Source organism: Mytilus trossulus, chromosome 2, assembly GCF_036588685.1.
Source record: "Mytilus trossulus isolate FHL-02 chromosome 2, PNRI_Mtr1.1.1.hap1, whole genome shotgun sequence".
Lineage (NCBI taxonomy): Eukaryota > Metazoa > Mollusca > Bivalvia > Mytilida > Mytilidae > Mytilus > Mytilus trossulus.
The window spans coordinates 64360100-64382407 of record NC_086374.1 but is presented as its reverse complement, the minus strand read 5'-3'; the positions used below and the strand labels follow the sequence as shown (position 1 = coordinate 64382407).

The following is a 22308-nucleotide window of genomic DNA, read 5'->3' as shown; positions in this document are numbered from 1 at the left end:
GCCAAAGTTGACCAAAAGAGCTATTTTTGGATACTGTACCTGTGTCATTTTTTATTATGATAAAAACATTTTCTAATATTACAAAAATCATATATTAAAAAAAAAGATACTTTTTAATACTAGAAAAAAATATTTAATATTAGAAAATCATTTTTTAAAATTGAAAAATGATTTTTTTTAATAAAAATTACATTAGATGTATGTTTCATTATAATATATATCCTGTTCGGCTAACCGCACATCATGTGTTATTCCGTAAGCAATTGCATCACTCAATAAAACCTTTCATTCATGATATAACACGTGGTCCAACAATAAAGTGCACAGGTGAATAAAACAAAATAATTATAAAATTCGTGTTTTCATGATCAAAGCTAATTTATGTAATTATAAGTATTGAATGCTTCTTTTTGTAACTTCATGATATGGTTGTAAAAGCGTTGACCGTGCGCACATTTTTAGAATGAAGCGCTTAATTCCGCGCTTCATACAAAATGTACCTCGGTCAACGCTTTTACACCCCAATGAATTTACAAAAAGAAGCATTAAATTCTTGAATATTAAAAAATGATTTTCTAATGGTATAAGAAAACGATTTTCTAATATTAGAAAATAGCTCTTTTTGCCCACTTTGCCTTGCCATAGGATCGGGTGTTTTAAAATCGGGATCTGAGATTCCTTTTTTTTTAATTTCGGGATGTTGAGATTTAAATTTCTTTAAATTCAGGATTTCATGTTTTTAACTTGAGCCCTAGATTTCGGCCGGATCAGGAGCCCTCCTAATCCAAATAAACATGACGTCTGGCAACAACTGCCAAGGCTATTTTATATATTTTTTCTGGCACGCCTCTACGACTACTCCCTTTATTGTATCAGAGACATATTTATAATACAATATGTCAATCATCTTCACGGTAACTGAGCTAAAAGCAAAAATGCACAGGCACTTGTTGTCTGTGTGATTTTTCGTACGGGTATGGTTAGTTAACCCATATTGACAAGCTGAACTGCAAGTGCCTGTGCAAAAATGTTCGATAAATTATTTAGAAAATTTGGTAAAAAATAAAGATATAAATTCTAAGACCAAATAATTAAAGAATAGTCATTCAACAGTTAAAAAATATATTTTTTATTGGTATTGATAAGTAGAGCTCTCTCTTTGATAAAAGAAGATTTATCAATTGCAATAACTAAGGCGAGTTAGGCCGCAAGCGCTTGTATAGTGGGTCACCGGCCTTTTTTGTGTATCATGTTTAGGAGTAATACTTATTTAAAAGTTTTCTTTCATATTTCAACTTATTTTCACTGATCTAAAATTTTGTAACTGCTATCAGGGCGGTTTAATATTAACAGTATTTATATCTGATGTCCCTCTGTCCTTATTTTCAACAGTGCAAGAAAGGCAGAAAAATTGCCTGAATTAAGACATTGATAACAAGAATGTGTCCTCGGTACACGAATGCCCAACTCGCACTATCATTTCCCATTTTCAGTGGACCGTGAAATTTGGGTAAAAACTCTAATTTGGCCTTAAAATTAAAAATATCATATCATAGGGAACATGTGTACTAAGTTTGAAGTCGATTGGACTTCAACTACATCAAAAACTACCTTGACCAAAAACTTTAACCTGAAGCGGGACAGACGGACGAACGGACGGACAGACGGACTGACGGACAGACGGACGGACAGACAGACGGACGGACAGACGGACGGACGGACAGACGGACGGACGGACGAACGGACGCACAGACCAGAAAACATAATGCCCCTCTACTATCGTAGATGGAGCATAAAAATGCACAGGACAATAAGGGAAGACACCAACAGTTCAATGTAGGAAAAACAAACTTAATTCACATAGTTTTTTCATTGACCACAACCCCCTCTTAACTTAATTTGGGGAAAATCAAGTTGATTGAGCAATGCAGATGTATGTAAAATCGATGTCAAATAAACAAAACTTGCAGTACTTTTTACCCCCACCCTCAAATATTTGAATTAAGTTTTTTTGGTTTTTTTTTGTTTATCTTACATTGATCTTTTGATGTCGTCCCTAAATCAAAGCTCATTTGTACGATTCATAGTTTGTCTTTGATAATAAAATCTCCTTATAAAAAGCATTTGACATGCCGGGTTCGTGAACAATAGATTATTAAAACTTGGGAACATTTTTTTTTTGTTTGAGATTGTTTTTGTCCTCACCGCAAGATTTGAAAGAACGAAAACTTACGCCGGACACTTGTATATCATAATACGTCCCGTCAAAATTTTGACGAGCGTATAAAAAGAAGATATTGTATGATTGCCATTGTTTTTTTTTTATTGTTTTTTTAAGAAAGTTGATAAAATCATACTTCCTAAAAGGAACCTGACGATTTCAACCATAATGTCTTTCTTAAAGATTTCTTGCTGACTATTTTTGCTCTATAAAGTTTCTCTCTATCTATACTTTATGATCCTATATATTTTTTTCAAATGCCACAAAATGTGTTAAAATTGCAATATAAATATGTAAATAGTTTGTTGACAATTTAGGCCAATCAGTCTGTGGTGAAAACTATCTCATTCTAATTTGGTTTCCACATGATTACAAAAATTGGTAAAAATCTTCTTACAAGAGCAAAAACCTCTCTACAGGATCAATTTATGATTTCAGTCATGTTGACTTAATGAATACACCATATTAAAGTAAAACAAATGTCATTGTAGACAGAACTTGTCCTATTTATCCTTTTCAGCAAGTTTGATAGGCTCAAATTGTATTAATTTTGGAAAATCATCATACATGGACGATATCTATTAACTTTTTTGCAACAGCGGTCGTGTTTTCAATTAATACAATATTCGATCTTTATTTCTTAAGGCACATTAAGATTATGGTTGCTTACATTTCAACCAGGAGACCCTGGGCCCCTGGGCCTTGTGAGCTATTGCCATTACATGATGTCCATCGTTGTCGTCTGTTAGTGTTGTCAGAAATTTTGTGGTAAACTTTAAAAACAAATATTGGCTTAACTGCTACCTTACAAAATTTGTGAGGTACCAATATTTGTTTTTAAAGTTTACCACAATTGGTAAGTTAGCTGTTAAGGCAATATTTGTTTTTAAAGTTTACCACAATTGGTAAGGTAGCTGTTAAGGCAATATTTGTTTTTAAAGTTTACCACAAATGTTCGAAATAACTCAGGAACATCAGTGTCATGTCAGAGGCTCCAAAAAATACACTGGCCCATGGAATTCATCTTAGTATTCTTTTAAAAGAGCAGGCCCAGTAAGGGCTGGTTTTGGCCTACAATTCGCAGTACATATCTAATGTAAGATTTTTGACATTGTGTAAACACTTTAAGAGCAAGTCTGTGATAAAACCATGCAAAATGGTCCAAATCCAAAATATTCCAATCAGGCTGATATTTTGTATTTTAGATACCTTATATGTAATAACTATTTGTGCAAAATATTTTGAAAAAATATTCAGCCATTATTTGTGTATGCCGAACATTCGAAAATTGTCCATTTCTGTACTGACAAATGGCCATTTTAAGCCTATTTTAGGGTATTTTGACCTGCTTTTTTTTTGTTTTATTGAAAAAATTTAGCTTAATGATAACATATTTCTTAACAAACAACTTTAAATGAAAGGAAATTATGATAATTCAAAAAGTTGTGAGTTTCTCAATACCCCTACTGACAGGTTGAAATTGCATGGTTTTGAAAAAGTGCCGATTCAGCAAAATTTGTATATTTTTAAAGGCTTGAATCTTGTAAGATCATGTTTTATTTTCAATAAAATGTAATATTTCATGAAGCTTATATATTCATCTACAAAATGCTAGAAAATGGTGCTCGGCAAATGATACCTTATTACGATAAAATAACAATTAAAGATAGGCCATTTTGCCGATTTTTTTATTTTTTCATCTGTTTCAATAGAAACTTTTCAAAAGTATGTGATAGTCAAAATATAAGAAAAATAATGACTGAACTAATGTTAACTGGTTATATTAATTGAATAAACCAAGTTCAACTAAGTTTAATTAGAAAATATACTAAAGGAGTAAACCCGGGGAGACCCCTTTTTTGCATTTTTTGCCCCTAAACTGAGCATTTTTACAATATGTTTAAAATATTAACCTATTCCAAAGAAAATCACTTTAGTAACTTAAAAATGGGCTGTTTTATTTACAATACTATGCACACTCATCAGGTAATATCACCATGAGTTCTTCACAAATTTAGCATTTTATAATAGTCTAGTTTTTAGACACTTTTGTCTAAATTCAAAGTGGCCACATTTGAGTTCAGTCTTAAATTTTTAAAACATGTTGTATTTGATAATGATTCATAAATGTGAAAGCCTTGTACATTCATGTAATCTATTTCCAGAAAAGAGGACGCTTTGATAGTTTTGGGAATTTCATAGAATTGTGCCTCTTACCTAGAAAAGGGCTATATTTTCTATATTATGATACAGCTTTTGCCTTTATGCCAAATATAAAGAGACTACTCCTAGAAGTTCCTGATAAAACTGCAACTGAAATTTTGTCACGCTGACAAGAACCAGTTAGTTATCCCTATGTCAATTTTGGGAGAACAGTGGACATAACAGTAATGTTAAGTTTCCTCCTAGAATGTAATCTCTTGCAATTTGAGGCTTGGGAATAAGACATGTAAAATATAGTTGACCTATTACTACCAGCTGAGACAAACACAAATATTTCAAATTGCAATAAAATGTATTTCATAACCACATGTAATAACCAGATACTCCGCAGGGCGCAGCTTTATACGACCGCAGAGATTGAAACCTGAACATTTGGGGCAAGTATGGACAGAAAATTTAAGCTTGATATAGCTCTGAATTTGGATTGGGATTAAATAGTTGACACAACACAATGAGTGTGGTCTAAGAACTTAAACTTAGAATTTTTTTTATTTTTTTTTTAACAATTATCTATTATGGTCCAATATCCAAAATCTAAATGCATGGTTATATTCAGGATATCATAGAACCCCAAGAATTCAATTTTTGACCCTTAAGACCTCAATTTGGACCAATTTGATAACTGGTCCCAAATATTAAAACACGAAATACATGGTTAGATTCAGCATATTGAAGAACCCCATATATTCAACTTTGTTGAAATCAAACAAAATTTAATTTTGGACCCCGATTTGGACAAACTTGAAAACTGGGCCCATAATAAAAAATGTTAGTACATTTTTAGATTCAGCATATCAAAAAACCCCAAGAATTAAATTTTTGTTAAAATCAAACTTAGTTTAAATTTGGACCCTTTGGACCTTGATGTAAACCAATTTGAAAACAGGACCAAAAATTAAGAATCTAAATTCACTGTTAGATTTGGCATATCAAAGAAACCCAATAATTCATTTTTTTATGAAAGCAAACAGTTTAGTTTTGGACCCTTTTTGGCCCCCATTTCTTAACTGTTGGGACCAAAACTCCCAAAATCAATCCAAACCTTTCTTTTATGGTCATAAACCTTGTATTTAAAATTTCATAGATTTCTATTTACTTATACTAAAGTTATAGTGCAAAAACCAAATGTCTTTGGATGACGACGGCGATGACAACGACAACGTCATACTAATATAGGACCAAATTTTTTCAATTTTTGCGGTTGTATAAAAACAAATATTAACAGATAAATGGTTAAACTGTTGAGCAGACTTACAATTACCCTACCACATCCACTTGTATTTTTGTCCTTCGGATGAGTTAAGCCATTTTCAACATATTTTTATAGTTCTTTCTTATGATTTACTGTTATACCACTGTCCAGGGTTAGGGGGGGGGGGTGGATCCCGCTTACATGTTTAACCCCGCCACATTATTTATGTATGTGCCTGTCCCAAGTCAGGAGCCTGTAATTCAGTGGAAGTCGTTTGTTTATGTGTAACATATTTGTTTTTCGTTCATTTTTTTTTATACTTAAGGCCGTTAGTTTTCTCATTTGAATTGTTTTACATTGTCTTATCGCGGCCTTTTATAGCTGACTATGCGGTATGGGCTTTCCTCATTGTTGAAGGCCGTACAGTAAGCTATAGTTGTTAATGTCTGTGTCATTTTTGTCTCTTAATGGAAGACAGTTGTTTCATTGGCAATCATACCACATCATCTTTTTTATATTGTCATTAAAATGGTAAGATTTTACTGTTCATATACATGTAATATTATTGTGGTCTACCCTTAAAAAAAACGTGCAAAATGGTCTAAATACAAGTTTTTAGTCATGAATGAACATGATGAAGGTATTAGCAAAAAAGAGTAAAAGTATGATAGATCTAAACAAAGTTTCACATAATAAAGTCATCAATATCTATTTTAACTAAATATTAAACAATTTTATCAGAGTTGATTTTTTTTTGGATAAAAACAAGCATTCTGCGAGTAATACATGGCAATCTATAGTCCCCAACCCGTTACAAATTCATTGTAATGGAACAAAAATTTGATCTATAATTTGTCATAATGTAAACTACATAAAATCTCGAGACCAAATCTTCCAGCAAAACGTAAAAACTTGTTGAATTCTGACTATCTAAGTGAACTTCCTATGTCCAAAGACCAAAACTCTGCACACAAATATCAAACTGGAACAAAATTGAATCACTAAATACCAAAGAAAAGAAAAAACATTCAAAATGTCATTTTGTCTTTAAAAAAATGAGTTATTTCCGTTTGAACAGAAAAGCTTATAAAGTGTGAATAATGAATTTGATCTGTAACTTGTCATGATAAATCAAATAAAAATCTACAAGCACAACTTTCTAATCAAGACACTCAATAAGTGATTGGCCCTATAATTGGTTGCATTCCAATCAAAAGTTTCAAAGAGGAAGATTTTTTTAAGTACAAGTATGTTCACAACTCTGTTTCATATAACAAGCTTTTTAAAAGACTGTCATCAATTGAAAGTATGTGAAACCAGGTGATCTGCAGGGCGCAGCTTTATACAACCGCAGTGGTTGAACAGTTGGGGCAAATTAAATATGGTCACAATGTTCAAGCTTGGTGCTGTCTGAATTTGGATTGTGATTGAATTTTTGGCAAAAAAAAAAGGGTTTGTTACAAAATAAATGTTGCCAAAGATCAACAAATCTATTGCACATTACTGTGCAATTGAAGATTTCTTCTTGAAAATTTTGAAAATTTGAAATTTGAAAAAAAAAAAAAAGAAATCCCTTAATTTTTTTTAACAAATCTCCCCCAAACTTATTGAAACCCCCCTTTCAGCAATAACCCTTAAAACAATCCCATCCTTTCCTTTTTAGTATAGAACCTTGTAGTACAATTACAGAGAGATCTATATACATGTACTTAAACCCAAGTTATTGTTTGGAAACTAGAAATGAGCTTCTTTTCGGCCCTGTTTTGGCCCCTTATTCCTACATATTTTGGGCAATTAATCCAAAACTAAATCCCCCCCTTTTGTTATATGGAGCATTGTGGTACAGTTTGAAAGAGATCCATACAATTACACACAAGTATATTAAACCAAGAGTTCCAAATGGTGAAGTTGAAATCATCCCTTCGTAAATTTTACGGACGCCATCACGAGTTGGTTGACCGTTATGGAATAACCGTTTCACAAATGATATCGGATATGTTCCTTACGTCGTAACTACAATCCCCTACCTTTTCATGAATTTGACCTACCGAATTAGACTATTTACCGGATTTGTAATCACATAAGCAACACGACGGGTGCCGCATGTGGAGCAGGATCTGCTTACCCTTCCGGAGCACCTGAGATCACCCCTAGTTTTTTGGTGGGGTTCGGGTTGTTTATTCTTTAGTTTTCTATGTTGTGTCATGTGTACTATTATTTTCTGTTTGTCTTTTTTCATTTTTAGCCATGGCGTTGTCAGTTTGTTTTGGATTTACGAGTTTGACTGTCCCTTTGGTTTCTTTCGTCCCTCTTTTTTCGTCTTGAAATAAGAAAAATGCTTGTTTTGGGCCCCTTTTTGGCCCTTTATTCCTAACTTTGATTCCATGACCCATTTAAAGGAATCCAAACCTTCAACCTGTGGTTTTAAACATTATGATACAATATCAGAGCAATTGAAATACTTATACACAAGTAGGGACCATCATCCCCAAAATCGTTCCAAAGCTTCCTTTTGTGGTACTGAACCTTCTGAAAAAAAAATCATAAAGATCTAAAGTTATTGTCCGAAATATAAGTCTACTTTGATCAGTTTTAGTTCAAATGTTAAGGTCCAAAAACTATTACAATAGTGCATTTTATAGATATTTGGGGGCATTTTTTACTAACTTCTCGTTATTTGCCAGGCTAAATTTTTTTACTTGTCTTAAAACTGATATGCACCTTTCAAAAAATCCTAAGATGCGCGATGTTCATACCTATAAGCGTAACAGACGTTATCGGTAAAATATAACGTTTTTCATGTTTTAGACGCTACAAAAATATTTCAAGAATAAGTAAAGTTAGTGTACCTGTTTGGTTAGGGGAGGGTTGGTATCCCGCTAGCATCTTTAACCCCACCACAATATGTATGCATTTGCCTGTTCCAAATTAGGAGCCTGTAATTCAGTGGTTTTCATTTGTTTATGTTTTACATATTTGTTTTTCATTCATTTTAAAATAAATATGGATATTAGTTTTCCCGTTTGAATTGTTGTACATTGTCATTACAGGGTCATTTATAGCTAACTATGCGGTATTGGCTTTGTTCGTTATTGAAGGCCATACCGGTTGACCTATAAATGTTAATTTCTGTGGTTTTTTTTGTCTCTTGTGCGGGACCCAAATGTCGGGTTAAGTTGTTCTCGACAACTATCGATATAGTCCCCTTAAACTTGAAATGAAATTATTTATGTAGTCTTTGTCAGTACCAGTCAAAACATTTTCACAAGAATAACATGACAAGTACAAAACTGTCAAATGAGAATATTCAAAGAAGAAAACGCCTGGTGTTGACTTCTAATACCGGGAATGATTTGAAAGATATTGTGTCACGATCTATACTCCAGACATTCTACCATGTCTACTTGATTCTTTAAAAAGCCCCCGTCTGCCTCCTGAGGTCCCTTTCACGAAGTTTCGAAATAATTTCATATCCCCGTGTTTTCTCGTTTTGTTTATATAGATTAAACCGTTGGTTTTCCCGTTTGAATGGTTTTACACTAGTAATTTTGGTGCCCTTTATAGCTTGTTGTTCGGTGTGAGCCAAGGCTCCGTGTTGAAGGCCGTACTTTAACCTATAATGGTTTAATTTTTAAATTGTTATTTGGATGGAGAGTTGTCTCATTGGCACTCACACCACATCTTCCTATATCTATTGAAAACAATTTCATGACTTATATTTACTAAACCGGGCAACCGTGAGTAAACTCATGAATAATTTTACATCATCGAATCTTAATACTCCTTGACAAGGGTTATAACTTTTTGTGTAAACAATTGGCCATTTTTCTCATCCGGGCTTATAACAAAGAAATGTTAAGTGATAATACACGAAATATCTGGAAAACTTTCTACTCCGTCTACCTCCAGCATTGCTTGTCGATAAATTACGGACACATGTAAAGATACCTCGGAATGCTGAAAATAAGTTTGTTGAAGCTCAAACTTTTCTTTGCAACCGTATACTTTGCGGAATAGTCATGAATTATAATACACCTATTAGATAATAAGTTTTCTTTCAAACATTTAAGTCGTGCATTTTGCCAATATGCACGGAAATGATGTCCCGTGAATTGTCTAAAAGTTCTCCAAAGTAATTAAACATATCACCCGGTTTAGTGCATTTTCTGACAAGTGTACGTTTTTTCTTAAATTTCACAGTAATATATTAGTACCGTTCCAAAGATACATGTAGTCTAGAACATCATCCAAAACATTTAACTCTTCGTCCGTAAATTTTAAAGACGCCTGTTTAGCGCTATAAGATTAAAATGCATAAAAGAAACGCTAGTACAATTACACACCCAAATTTACTCGTTTTAAAACTTTGAAAGTTCTGCACTTAATTAAAAAAATTTGAGTATAAATAACACATACAATCTGTACCGGGTTGAGGGCAACACTTATAAATAGCACGGAATAACAAAACGAATCATCCGAAAAATCAGTAACATATAGATAAATCAAATCGTAGTTTAAAAAGTCTCTCTCTATATATGCAGTTGAACAATGCATGCACCGACTATCGAATAAGTTGTGCGCTTTTTCTTTGTGTTTTCTTGTGCCGCCTTTTTTTTGGGGGGGTGGGGGGTTTGGCTCTTCGAAACGACGTCAGGTTGCCGCCGTAAGAAATGTTATGCGTGTGACATCTTTTTCACCATTTTTTAAACATCATGTTTTCGAAAAGTACGAATGCTGTGGAGATCAATATAGATTTTTTGAAAAGACTAGACAAATAACATGTCTATATTAGATTTTCATTGTCGACAACCAAGTGCAAAACTAAACATAGTTTACTTTAATTACGACTGTACGCAACGTGTTTGCAAAAAATGAAGGTGTGACATTGTATTCACCAAATTTAAAGATTAAGAATCTATTTTTGTTTTTGTGTTTGACCGATTTTGCTTTTGAAATAAATTATTTACAGAAAAACAACATTATACTAGCCATATCATTTTCTTATATAATTACATCAGTTATCCGTATTTTTTTATTTTTTTTCGTTTAAGTAGTTTCGAAAATGGAGATGGGACACACTGACATTTTGGAGATTTGCCTGGTGTAACAGAATAAGACGACATGAGCCATCAAACAAATACATCATAATGGGTTGTCGTTTCATGGCAATTCACGGCAATAAAAAAATAACAAAAAGAAATCGGTCAAAAAAAGTCGAAAAGAGGGTTTGTACTTCAGTTTTCATCAGCAAATGTTACCCGGGACAGCCCATTTTTTCTTCAAAATCCAGAATCAAATGCTTATCAACTCGAACTAATGCGTTTTAAATTGTTTTAATGGAGATAAATGAACAAGGACATTTATATACAGCACATTGGTATCTTTGTTTTCATTAAAATACGTTTTTTCCTGCACCTGCAGCGCAATTTTAACATCGAAACATACAAAAAACGTAAACGATACGAACATCGCGCGTAACGTCTAAAAATTTAAAAAAAATAAATATGATCTTGAGAAAAAACACCTACTGAGTACATGTACTACATGCAAGTTATCTAATACATCTGTTGCACGAATCTCTCTGGCAACCTGCCAAAAGGTAAAAAGTATGTCAAAATGCATTTTCTCTTTTTTTTATAATGTTCTTTGCAAAATATAACAAGATAACGCTATATTTAAGAGATATATCAATTATTCAGACCTTTAAAAAGTACCTAAATTTTGGTGATTTTTTGGCATTATTTTTTTATAATTCACAAATATGCAAATAAGGCTGTTAAATGGAAAATCGTGTGAATTAACCAAAAATTTTTTTTTTTATCTTAACTCCTAAATACCCAAAGATTTTAGAAATATATATAATATTGCAAAGTTATTACTACCAATTTGGACGAAATTTGAGATTTTGCATGGTTTTATGGCAGACTGGCTCTGTAAAAGTCTACAGTCGATTCAATAAGTTTGTGTAAAAGTTTGTGAGCGTTTTAGCTCAAATATTCTTCGTGCTGGCATGTCAGTTAACTGCCAGTAGTCTGTTGTTATTTATATAGTATATATTATTGTCATTTTGTTTATTTTCTTTGGTTACATCTTCTGTCATCCGACTTGGACTTATCTTGAACTGAATTTTAATGTGCGTATTGTTATGCGTTTACTTTTCTACATTGGCTAGAGGTATAGGGGGAGGGTTGAGATCTCATAAACATGTTTAACCCCGCCGCATTTTTGCGCCTGTCCCAAGTCAGGAGCCTCTGGCCTTTGTTAGTCTTGTATTACTTTAATTTTAGTTTCTTAATTGTGTACAATTTGGAAATTAGTATGGCGTTCATTATCACTGAACTAGTATATATTTGTTTAGGGGCCAGCTGAAGGACGCCCTCCGGATTCGAGAATTTCTCGCTACATTGAAGACCTGTTGGTGACCATCTGCTGTTGTTTTTTCTATGGTCGGGTTGTTGTCTCTTTGACACATTCGCCATTTCCATTCTCAATTTTATTCTTCTTCTTAGTTTCTTTATATATAAACTATATACATGCAGGATGTTAGTGTCTAGGCTTTCGTAGAGCATGCCTTTTAGGGCAAGGAATTGTATATTTAAATATACAATTCCTTGTTTTGGGCAACTCTGAATCCTTCGACTGTGTCTGCTGCTAACGCTGAATATATACGCTCATTTCCCCGTGGCAATCCGATCTATTCGTGATATACATGACATTATTATTGTATTAACTATTAATTTGTTTTCGTCTTTAACATGCATAACTTGATTATTTGGCACTGGACTTATAGAAAGCAGCAAACAATCAATACAAATTCCTTTTTTAGTGTAGGTTTTTTTGTGCGTGTGCATTTTATGGAAAGTGCTGTCTTTTCCATTTCTTTATATGAGGAAGATTTTAGTAAAGCTTGTATTAGACTATATAGGTGTTGGACTAATGGATTGTTGGATAATTGGATGTCGAACTAATGGGGTGTCGCAATAGCGGGACTACCGGGCCCCACCCAAGACTGAGCAACATGAACCCTACTAAAAATAGGGATGATATCAGGTGCTGGAAATTTGTGTGCAATTGGTTTGATATAGGTATAAGAATTATAGGTACAGACTGATATTCAAATTAGGGCGATATTTTTGAGTGAAAAATTTACGATGAAGGATATATTGGACAAGTTGATGACATTGAGGTCTTTGTTATCAAAAAGGATATATGTAAGAGGTTCATTCTTGTATAATTTAAGTCATCATCTGACTTTTTTATTAGAGTTGAAAACATGCAATTTCAATATATAAATAATGTTGTATGAGTAACATCTTGAGTCCTGACTCACTAGATATTACACACAAAACACCCATCAAGAGTGAACACGCTGAAATGTCTCGACTTCTTTACTGACCATAGATTTTAAGTTGATAGTCCTAAATGTATACTTAACATGATCCAAGAAAATTATGTGAAGGTGTGAAGGTCAGATAAACCAAACGGGAATCACGTACTTATTTTACATGTACACCTTACAATCATTCAATACACCGAATAAAGTTGACCTAATGCTTATACGGTAGTTTCTAAGAAACAAACTTACCCAGGAAAACAAAACATTGATCAATGAACCATGCAACTGTGGTCAATGTCAGATGAACCGTGCCAAACAGAAATTAGGGGCAAATCCAGTCATTTTTAAATCGAGGGGGTTACCAAACCAGGATAAAAAGGGTGTGTAAAAAGTAAATCACAAAAATACTGAACTCAGAGGAAAAACAATTAGGAAAGTCCATAATACATGGCAAAATCAAATAACAAAACGCATCAAAAACGAATGGACAAGAACTGTGTGTGTGTTCCAACTTTATGTCCCATTTAAATGAATTGATCATCCCAGAACGCACCCCCCTCCTGGATCCCCCACTGGACATCTATATATATATATATGCATTAAACATATAGTTGATCTTTTGCTTACATTATCTAAGAAACTAACTTGACCATGAAAACTACAGATTGACCAATGAACAATGAAAATGAGGTAAGGTCTGTTAATATCTGCCATACAGTCAATTGCACCATACAATCCTCCCATTCAACAAATATAGTAGAGACTTATTGCTTATAATATCTGATATATGGACTTGACCACGAAAACTCAACCTTGTTCACTGATACATGACATGTGGTTGAGATCAGATGAAAACCGTCTGACCAGCATGAGGATCTTGCAAGGTATACACACAAATAAATAGTTATTCTACTAAACCTAAGAAAGAAATTAACATTTCAAACAAGAAAATGTCCATAAAGCCCCACTTTCACTATCATTTTCTATGTTTAGTCGACTGTCAAATTGGGATATAAACTCTTAATTTGGCATTTAAATTAGAAAGATCATATTATAGGGAACATGTATACTAAGTTTCAAGTTGATAGGACTTCAACTTCATTAAGAATTACCTTGACCAAAAACTTTAACCTGAAGGGGGACAGGCGGACAGAGGATCTAACACACCCACAGACCAGAAAACATAATGCCCCCTTTACTATTGTAGGTGGGGCATAGTAACTGTTAGTATCACTTTACCCTTCTGGCTATCTTTTGCTAGATAAATAAATACAACTAATCTTAGTCTAAAAATTTGTAATTTTAATTTAATCATAGTTTTTCTTCCAAGTATAATATAAAATATTCAACAAATAACAGATGCTTTGTTTGCTGATAGTACTTACAATAAATAAATAATCAACTTCTCCAAACAACATAAGAACAATATAAAAAGTTATAAAAACATGATTCCATCAAGTCTCATTTTGTTTGTTTGTTGAATTCAGTACTATCATAAAGCAAACTTGATGTTTTCTTTTTAAAATGGAGTCAATTGCTTGGATAAGATTGGTTCTTATTTTCTGTCAGAGACTTAATTCAAATGCATTGGCAATTTACAAATGCATTACGTTAATAAAACATTATATAACATTTCTAGTTGACAATGTTTCTGTAGCCATTGGCAATGATTGTAGCATGTCAGTATCTTGTTATAACTTTGCTCTTTTTCATCAATTATCAAACGATAGCAACTATTTAATTTAAAACCAGCTCCAGCTTGATTCTGCATTTATGGTACCGAAAAAAATGCAGTGAGCAGTTTCCTTCAATTCTATATGCCCTTCTAACAAATAACTTTAAAAATTATATCCCTTTTCCCTCCCCATCCATTGAGTACAATTCCCTATTTTCTAAGACATATTTAAAAAAATGCTTTTCTGTTTTTGTATGTCTTTACAAGGTATAACCTCCTTGGTCTTTATAACTAAAGGGATAATAATGTATGTCCTTTTTCACTTTTTTTTTTAAATTATCTGATTTTCTAATGATAAACTTCTTTCGCAGCTTTTTCTTTTAATATCATTTGAGTCGCCTTAACTTGTTCAACAATTATAAACACTACACATTTAAGCAACAATTTAAACATTTCTTCAGTACATAGATAGTTTGTCTTTCCTTGCTTTGGTCAATTGTATACATACACAGGATGATAATGAATATATGAAATGATGAAAATAATGTTATTTGATGTCTGTGTGCTTATTAGTGTGGCTGATACTGGTCCACTCTGTCCAAAAGACTTTCAGAATATCCTGGGGAGTAATATCTGAAAAGTCAAAAGCAAATAATTAGGAATCTTAATAATAATAAAAATAAAATGGCATTTGAGGTAGAATTGTATTACTTAATTTTTTTTTTATACTAATTAATTATAAGCCTAAATATCATACAGGTATTTTTTTTCATCTTGCTAATGGTGAGATACAGCTTTTTCTATTACAGGCCCTGTTTTTCCTAGTGAATTCACTCCACTAAATTTTTATTATAATGATTTTTTTATGTATTTTGTTTTGTCACAAATTTTCTTTTCAAGGATTCAGTTATATTTATTCCTGACCTTTTGAATGTTGAAAACTAAATTGAATATCTTGAAACTACATGTATGAGGCCTAACACCATGTTGTTGATCTCACTGTTGCTTCAGTATTAAGAAAACTATCAAAAAACCTGTTTCTATGCTTTGACTTTTGTTAAACTTCAATGAAGTGAACATATTACATGTACTTATTTATCAAGTTATTCTGGATGCAACAATTGAATGTATTAACATGATCATTACTTACTTGACAATTTCTTCTGGATAACAGTTATTGATTGTGTTAACATATTCAGCCAGTGCCGATCCTGGTTCAGCTTTAATTTCTTGTACTTTCTTAAGTCCTCCACTTGTGACAAATAATTTCCTAGCTTTAGAATCATGTGGTAATACTTTACTAAACTGTCCGACAACATGTTTCAGTATATTTGGAGGAGCATCGTGTAGTAATGGTTCCAGTGCTGGTAAATGTACACATTTTTGGAGAATATTTTTCAGTGCTTTTTTGCTCTACAATGACAAAAAAGAGAATTTTATGAAACTTAAAATCATTGATGAGTGATGATAATCTGTCTGTTATTTAACGCAAAGACCATAAACATAAAAAGAATGTATACCCTTACAGGAAGCTGCTGAAATTAATGGAAAAAATCCGAAATTCATTGTTTACTGGTTTGTTGCCCCGATTTTGGTTTTTGTCCATGGATTTATGAGTTTTGAACAGCGGTATACTACTGTTGCCTTTATTTACTGCTTTCAAGTTTTAACCTTATTTTTTGTTGACCAGAACTTTCTTTTTTTCTGTCATAATTTAATACACGTATACATAAAAGAGGTTTTCAGTTAGAATATTCCAATTATTTGAAGTTTTTTTTCTGAATATTTCTTAAGATTTGATATTTATATAATATATTGTAAAAAATGTGAGAACTTAAAAAAATTATAAATGAAAACAAACATTTCAAACCATACATAAAATCGGTTTGTTTATAATACAGACTTTGATAAATAAATAACTCCTAATATTTGGGAAAAATAACAATTCATGTTCCACATTTTGAAGTGAAAAATAATTACCTTTGTCTGTAGATCTTCTGATGCATCTGCTCTTAAATAACATTGTAATAATTTAGGTAATACATTAGCATGTGCTACTGCCTTAGCATGTTCAGGTGTGTGTCGTCCAATCTGTCCTAAGGCCCACGCTGCTGCAGCCTGTATATGGTCCTCTGGTTCCTCTGATAGTGCTATAGCTAGCTGTGTTACTCCCTAAAATAAGAATGTTAAAGGTAAAGTTGGGTTAGAATATTCAAAGCCCACTAATACTACTAATCATCTTTGCTTTAAACTCAAATTGAATCAGACTTTATTGACTTGTTTTTTTTGCAACTTGTAGCATGATAAAAAATATATTTTTTCATGAAATCCCAAAACGTTCAAAAAAAATATTTTATTCTTGAAGAATTCTTGAAGAAGATGGTACATAACACAACAGGGAGACAACTCTTATCATTATTTGAAGAAAATTAAACAAGCCAAAATTTTTAAGTTATAGTGTTTAGTACCACCGTTAATATAATTTTAGATTTTTATTAAAATACTCAAGACATACCTTTGAAACAATAACGGCTCTGGCTAGATTTTCTGAATGTGCTGCTACGTAACCTAACATCATAATTCCTGGTAATCGAACATTTCCTTTAGATTCTCCAACATAATCAACAACGGCTGCAACTCCTCCAGCATTCACAATCAACTGGGCAAGCTATGAAAAAAAAAATTAAAGGGAGATAATTTGGAGAATTCACTCTAGAGATCAACTGGGCAAGCTATGTAATAAACACATAAATAAATAAAGGGAGATAATTCAGAGAATTTACTCTTGAGAAGACAATTAACAGGTTTGAGTAATAAATTAACAAGTCAGTTTAATTCAGCCACAAGGAATCTGACTTTACAGATATCCTCAGAGGATATAGTGTACATATTTTAGTGATTTAATTTTTCTTCTCCTTTTTTTTTTATATTTAAAAATTTTATGTTGATGGCAGAAAATCATCAGCTATTAGTGTTTGATTTATTAACAATTTGTCTGGATTCATTTTGATACTTGGTGTGGAAATCATTATTGAAGACTTAGTCAACCATTATGTCTTACATAGTTCAATAGTGTAGTTTGCTTGCTGTTTCATAGACACAAACCCTACATGGGGTTATCATTTAATTTGCCTTTATATTATATTAATTGAATTCTATATTATACTTCTTTACACTCATAGTCCTGAATTAATTAATTCATGCTTCAATTTGTACATAAAATATTGTTTGTACTCACCTCTGGTGTGTGTTTAGCAATTTCTCTAATCAGTGTTGCAACATTTTTCTTAACATATTCATCAGGATCTTTCAGACATGTCAGTACCGCTGGGAAGATTTCTGCCTCTACAACCATTTCAGCTAAGTCTACTGAGTGTTTAGATATCTGACTTAGAGCTGAGAATACTTGTCTCTGTTAAATAAAAAAAAGTTAACATAAGAAAATGCCATCATATAATGTACAATAAAAAAAGTAAACATTAGAAAATGCCATCATATAATGTACAATAAAAAAAGTAAACATTAGAAAATGCCATCATATAATGTACAATAAAAAAGGCTATATTTCTTTACTATATACGCGTATAAACAAATAATTTGTTTTAAATAGATATATATCTTTATGTATGAAATATCTTGAAAAATATCAAACAAATTCAAATATATCCCAATTGTTAAGAATGTCCAATGGCACCTTTCCTTCTTTCTCTTTTGGTTATTATTCATCTCAGATTTTTACACATGTCAGAGCAATGCTTTTCTGAAAGTCAACCCACACTTTTATTAATGCCTTGTTCACACAGATATTTAATTTGAATTAAATTTGAATTGAATGCAAATGGAATTCGCTAATCGTGTTCACACACTCTTCTTTTTTAATACGAATTGATTCGAATCACCTAATTCGAATTAGAAATACATTTTGTTAATACAAATTAAAAGTTAACGTCATTTGGACAGTAAAGCGAATTTGATGCGCATTGTAGTTCAAATTAGAATTGATGTTAGAACGTAAAAGTTTCAAATGCGAATTAAACTAATTCGAATTAGTTAATGCAAATCAAATTTGAATTACGTTGAAATCAGCATAAGTCAATTAAGGCCATTTTTTTTTCAATTAAACCTTGAATTAAAAATTCTATTTAAAAATCATACCTTGAGTTTAGCATCAGGGTTCAGAATCATTTGAGCCAGATGTGCAATAGCTCCAGCATCCACTACAGTTTGAGCCAGCTCTGGAGAGTGTTTACAAATGTCACTGAGAGCTGAAGCAGCAATTCTTTTCAGAGAAAGCTCAGGTTCTTGTATACATAGAACCAATAGAGGAACAGCACCAGCATCAACTACTGCCTGGGCAAGTTCTGAAATAATTACAATATTATTTTATACTGTTTAAAAAAACATTATATTGCATCTTTTCCCTATACATAATTATACATGTTAACATTGATATGAAGGAAAGATAGCCTGGATAATAGAAGTTATTCACATTTAATGAGCAGATACCATATGTTATTGCATGGATACAATACCACCAAATACTCATTTATCAAAGATTTTATGGACATGGCAATTAATTGGTACAGATAGTTTCCTTTTTAAAGAGTAAGATAAATGTATTTTTTAACCAACACTAATTTCTTGTGATATTCACTTAAGTTTTTAATAGCATTAATATAATACATAATTAATTCAAATATGATGGTACATGTATTCGTAAATTGATAATAAATACGGTTTCAGGGTTGTACTAATTTAAATGTCATTGTCTGTTGTGAGTTAATGCTACTAAAATAAATGCATAAATAGAACCAAATGAATCGAAATGATATATATATTTTATGTGTATGTAACCTACCAGCATTATGTCTTGCAATATAGCCTAATGCCCAGGCTGCAGCCTCTTTCACACCAGGATCAAACTCTTCTAGACAAATAACTAAGGCATCCAATGCTCCTGAATCTACCACAGATTGAGCTAGCTGTGGAGAATGTTTGGCTACAGCTCTTAATACAAATGCAGCTGCTTTCTTGTAAAATCTCTGCAAAAAAATAAACAAATTAAAGATTTATTTTAAAATCATGATTGCCTTTTTTTAATAATACAAAATTGGATAACAGGAATAACTACAAGTACAAACTGGTCAAATAACACTTACATGTAGCTTTCACTCCTGAATTATTTGTTTTGCCATACTAACAATAAAAATGCATATGGATATGAAATGATTGTAATCACATATCTTACCTTTTAAGAATTGCAGTTGTAAAAATATTGTATAAAGATTTTTTTTAACTAGTTGACACAGAAGAATGTTACTCCCAAAAAGTACAATTAAATCATCGACTAAATAAACTGTAAAAATTGAAAAGTTGCATCATACACTGGCATAGTGAAATTTTAAATTCTAATAAAAAAAAATTGATGTTACAACAAATTGTAAATCATAAAAAAAAATAATCTGTACCCTTACACACTCAAAAAATGATACATAATTATTGCTCTTCATATTTCCTTGTATTTCATATGATACTCCCCTGAAATTACAACTTACATTTTGTTCAGCAAGAGAATAGACCAACTGTGGAAGAATGTCTCCTTTGACTACTGCTTCTGCAAGGTCATCATTGTAATTGGCAAGTCTACCTAGGGCCAGTGCAGCAGTTTGTTGGATAGTAGGTACAATGTCCAACAAGAGAGGTCGCAGAAGTGACATGACACCTGCATTTTGTAATGTCTCAATATTCTGTGGTCGACTTGCAAGTTCAGCAACAGTCTGTACAAACTGAGTTCTTGCTTTCTGATACTGCTCAAACACTGAAATTACAATTCAAAGATACATGTATGTCATTTTGTAAGACTTTAAATAGTAAATAACCAGGTTATATTTAACAGCTTGCAATTGGTACCCTGAACAACATAGGCCCTATGAATATTCCTATTAGCTTTTAATGAAATATCTTGCCAAAGGTCAGACATTTGTTTCAAAATTCCCACCGTAAATTTATGTTTAAATTATTAAATTATCAGTGTCATACCCTATTTTTTTACATTTTAACCTATTATGTCTGTTTGTTTTGTTCACACATTGTCGTGAAATTGTTGGAATTATAGCTAGCTATAAAAGCCTGTTAAATTCACAATTTTCTACCAAAGGCTTCATGGTGACAAGGAAATGCATGTGGCAACACAGTTGTATTCCATTTGTTTGATGTGTATCATCTATTGGGAATTACAGTTATCCCGTACCATTGTAAACTCGTACCAACGTCAACTCGTACCACTTTACAAAAACTCGTACCAATGCAAACTCGTACCACTGCTAACTCGTACCAACTTATTTAAATGCATTTACATGGTGTTTAATGATGTATGTAATTAACTTTCACTTAATACCTCGCAAGTCTGTAAAATGTATATAATTTGAAAGTACATTGACCAATTTGCAGCTAATGTTCCCTGTCTATTGGATAGAAAATACCGTGGCAGATTTGCTTTGTTGTCTCCTTTGACTTTTTTAAACTTTTACTGATTATTATTGAATTTAATTTTTAATCATTCCAAATTAATTTTTCATGAATAAATCCTAGCAGTTAATCAAAATAATCAAAATGATTTCCAAAATGAAATTCTTACTTTTTATAAATAACAAGTTACAATGAAATGTAACCGTTTCCTGTTCCCGCATTTTCCCGCCAAAAAGCACATGGCTTTCAACAATTGTAAAAAAAGCATTCAATTTGAGATCATGGATTACAGCGTTAATTAATTTAATTTGGATAATTTGGATATAGACATTCAACTTAAGGTACTGTGAGTGAGTTAAAGTAATGTTTTTTCTTTCTTCTGGATTATAACTACTTTGAAAGTTCAGCTTAAAAATAAAGCTTTTTAGAAAAACATTCGTATTTTTGTCTATAAAATCCAGTATAAAATTCAAGTAATTCAACATTAATTTTATTAAGTGTAACTAAAAAATAACATAAAATATTCGTAATTTTTAATATATTTTTGATGGTACGAGTTTGCAGTGGTACGATTTAACTTTTTTGGTACGAGTTAACATGGTACGAGTTTCCGTTGGTACGAGTTAACTTGCTTCCTCTATTGGTTACGCCATTTGATAAGGGACTTTATGTTTTAAATAATCCTTTTGTTCAATATTTTGTTATTTTACTTTTTTATAATGAAAAATATCTGTCATATAGGATGATGTCTAAAAATTAATGTTCATGTACATCTGATGATACAGGTGCATCAAATTTGCACACTTGACTGCATTTATCATTAGGGTGGACATTACCTTATTTGAGCCTATCACCTTTATTTTATCCTGCAAATGAACTGTATTCATTCAAATTAAAAATGATGGCTGCTGATAAAAGTATTTCGATTTTCTTCATTGACTTCAACAAAAAAAACATAATGAAACAAACTATTTACAAAAAATTACCTTGCAACACTTGTCTTTGACTCATATTGTCTTTGGTTGTTTTCACTTATTAACTTTACTCCAATCTGGATAACCTGTTAGTGTGTTTTGGTGTTAGCAAGGCTGTTTCCCTTGATTACTTTGTATGTTGTCAAGGATGTATGGCAACAAAACAGTTGCGCAGTAAATACAACCAACATATTTGGTTGAACAATAATAAATGAATTT

General features: G+C 32.0%; 1 protein-coding gene across 1 annotated transcript; it reads right to left on the bottom strand.

Annotated features, from left to right (window-relative positions):
- Nucleotides 1-14253: 14253 nt before the first annotated feature.
- LOC134707770 (sperm-associated antigen 6) lies at nucleotides 14254-22273 on the bottom strand. Its single transcript, XM_063567810.1, has 9 exons — nucleotides 22102-22273; nucleotides 20203-20465; nucleotides 19506-19689; nucleotides 18803-19008; nucleotides 17886-18059; nucleotides 17163-17315; nucleotides 16628-16819; nucleotides 15798-16060; nucleotides 14254-15280 (listed from the first exon to the last, which is right to left on the bottom strand). The coding sequence occupies exons 1-9, from the start codon at nucleotides 22124-22126 to the stop codon at nucleotides 15217-15219; spliced, it is 1524 nt and encodes a 507-aa protein (XP_063423880.1). The 5' UTR covers nucleotides 22127-22273; the 3' UTR covers nucleotides 14254-15216.
- Nucleotides 22274-22308: the final 35 nt, after the last annotated feature.

Bases quoted from the DNA above. Each gene is read 5' to 3' on its own strand.
- LOC134707770 (XM_063567810.1), bottom strand. From the start codon at position 22,126: ATGAGTCAAAGACAAGTGTTGCAAG. The intron at 20,466-22,101 runs GTAATTTTTTGT...TTGTAATTTCAG, and splicing joins TCAAAGACAAGTGTTGCAAG to TGTTTGAGCAGTATCAGAAA. The intron at 15,281-15,797 runs GTAAGTAATGAT...TTGACTTTTCAG, and splicing joins TATCCAGAAGAAATTGTCAA to ATATTACTCCCCAGGATATT.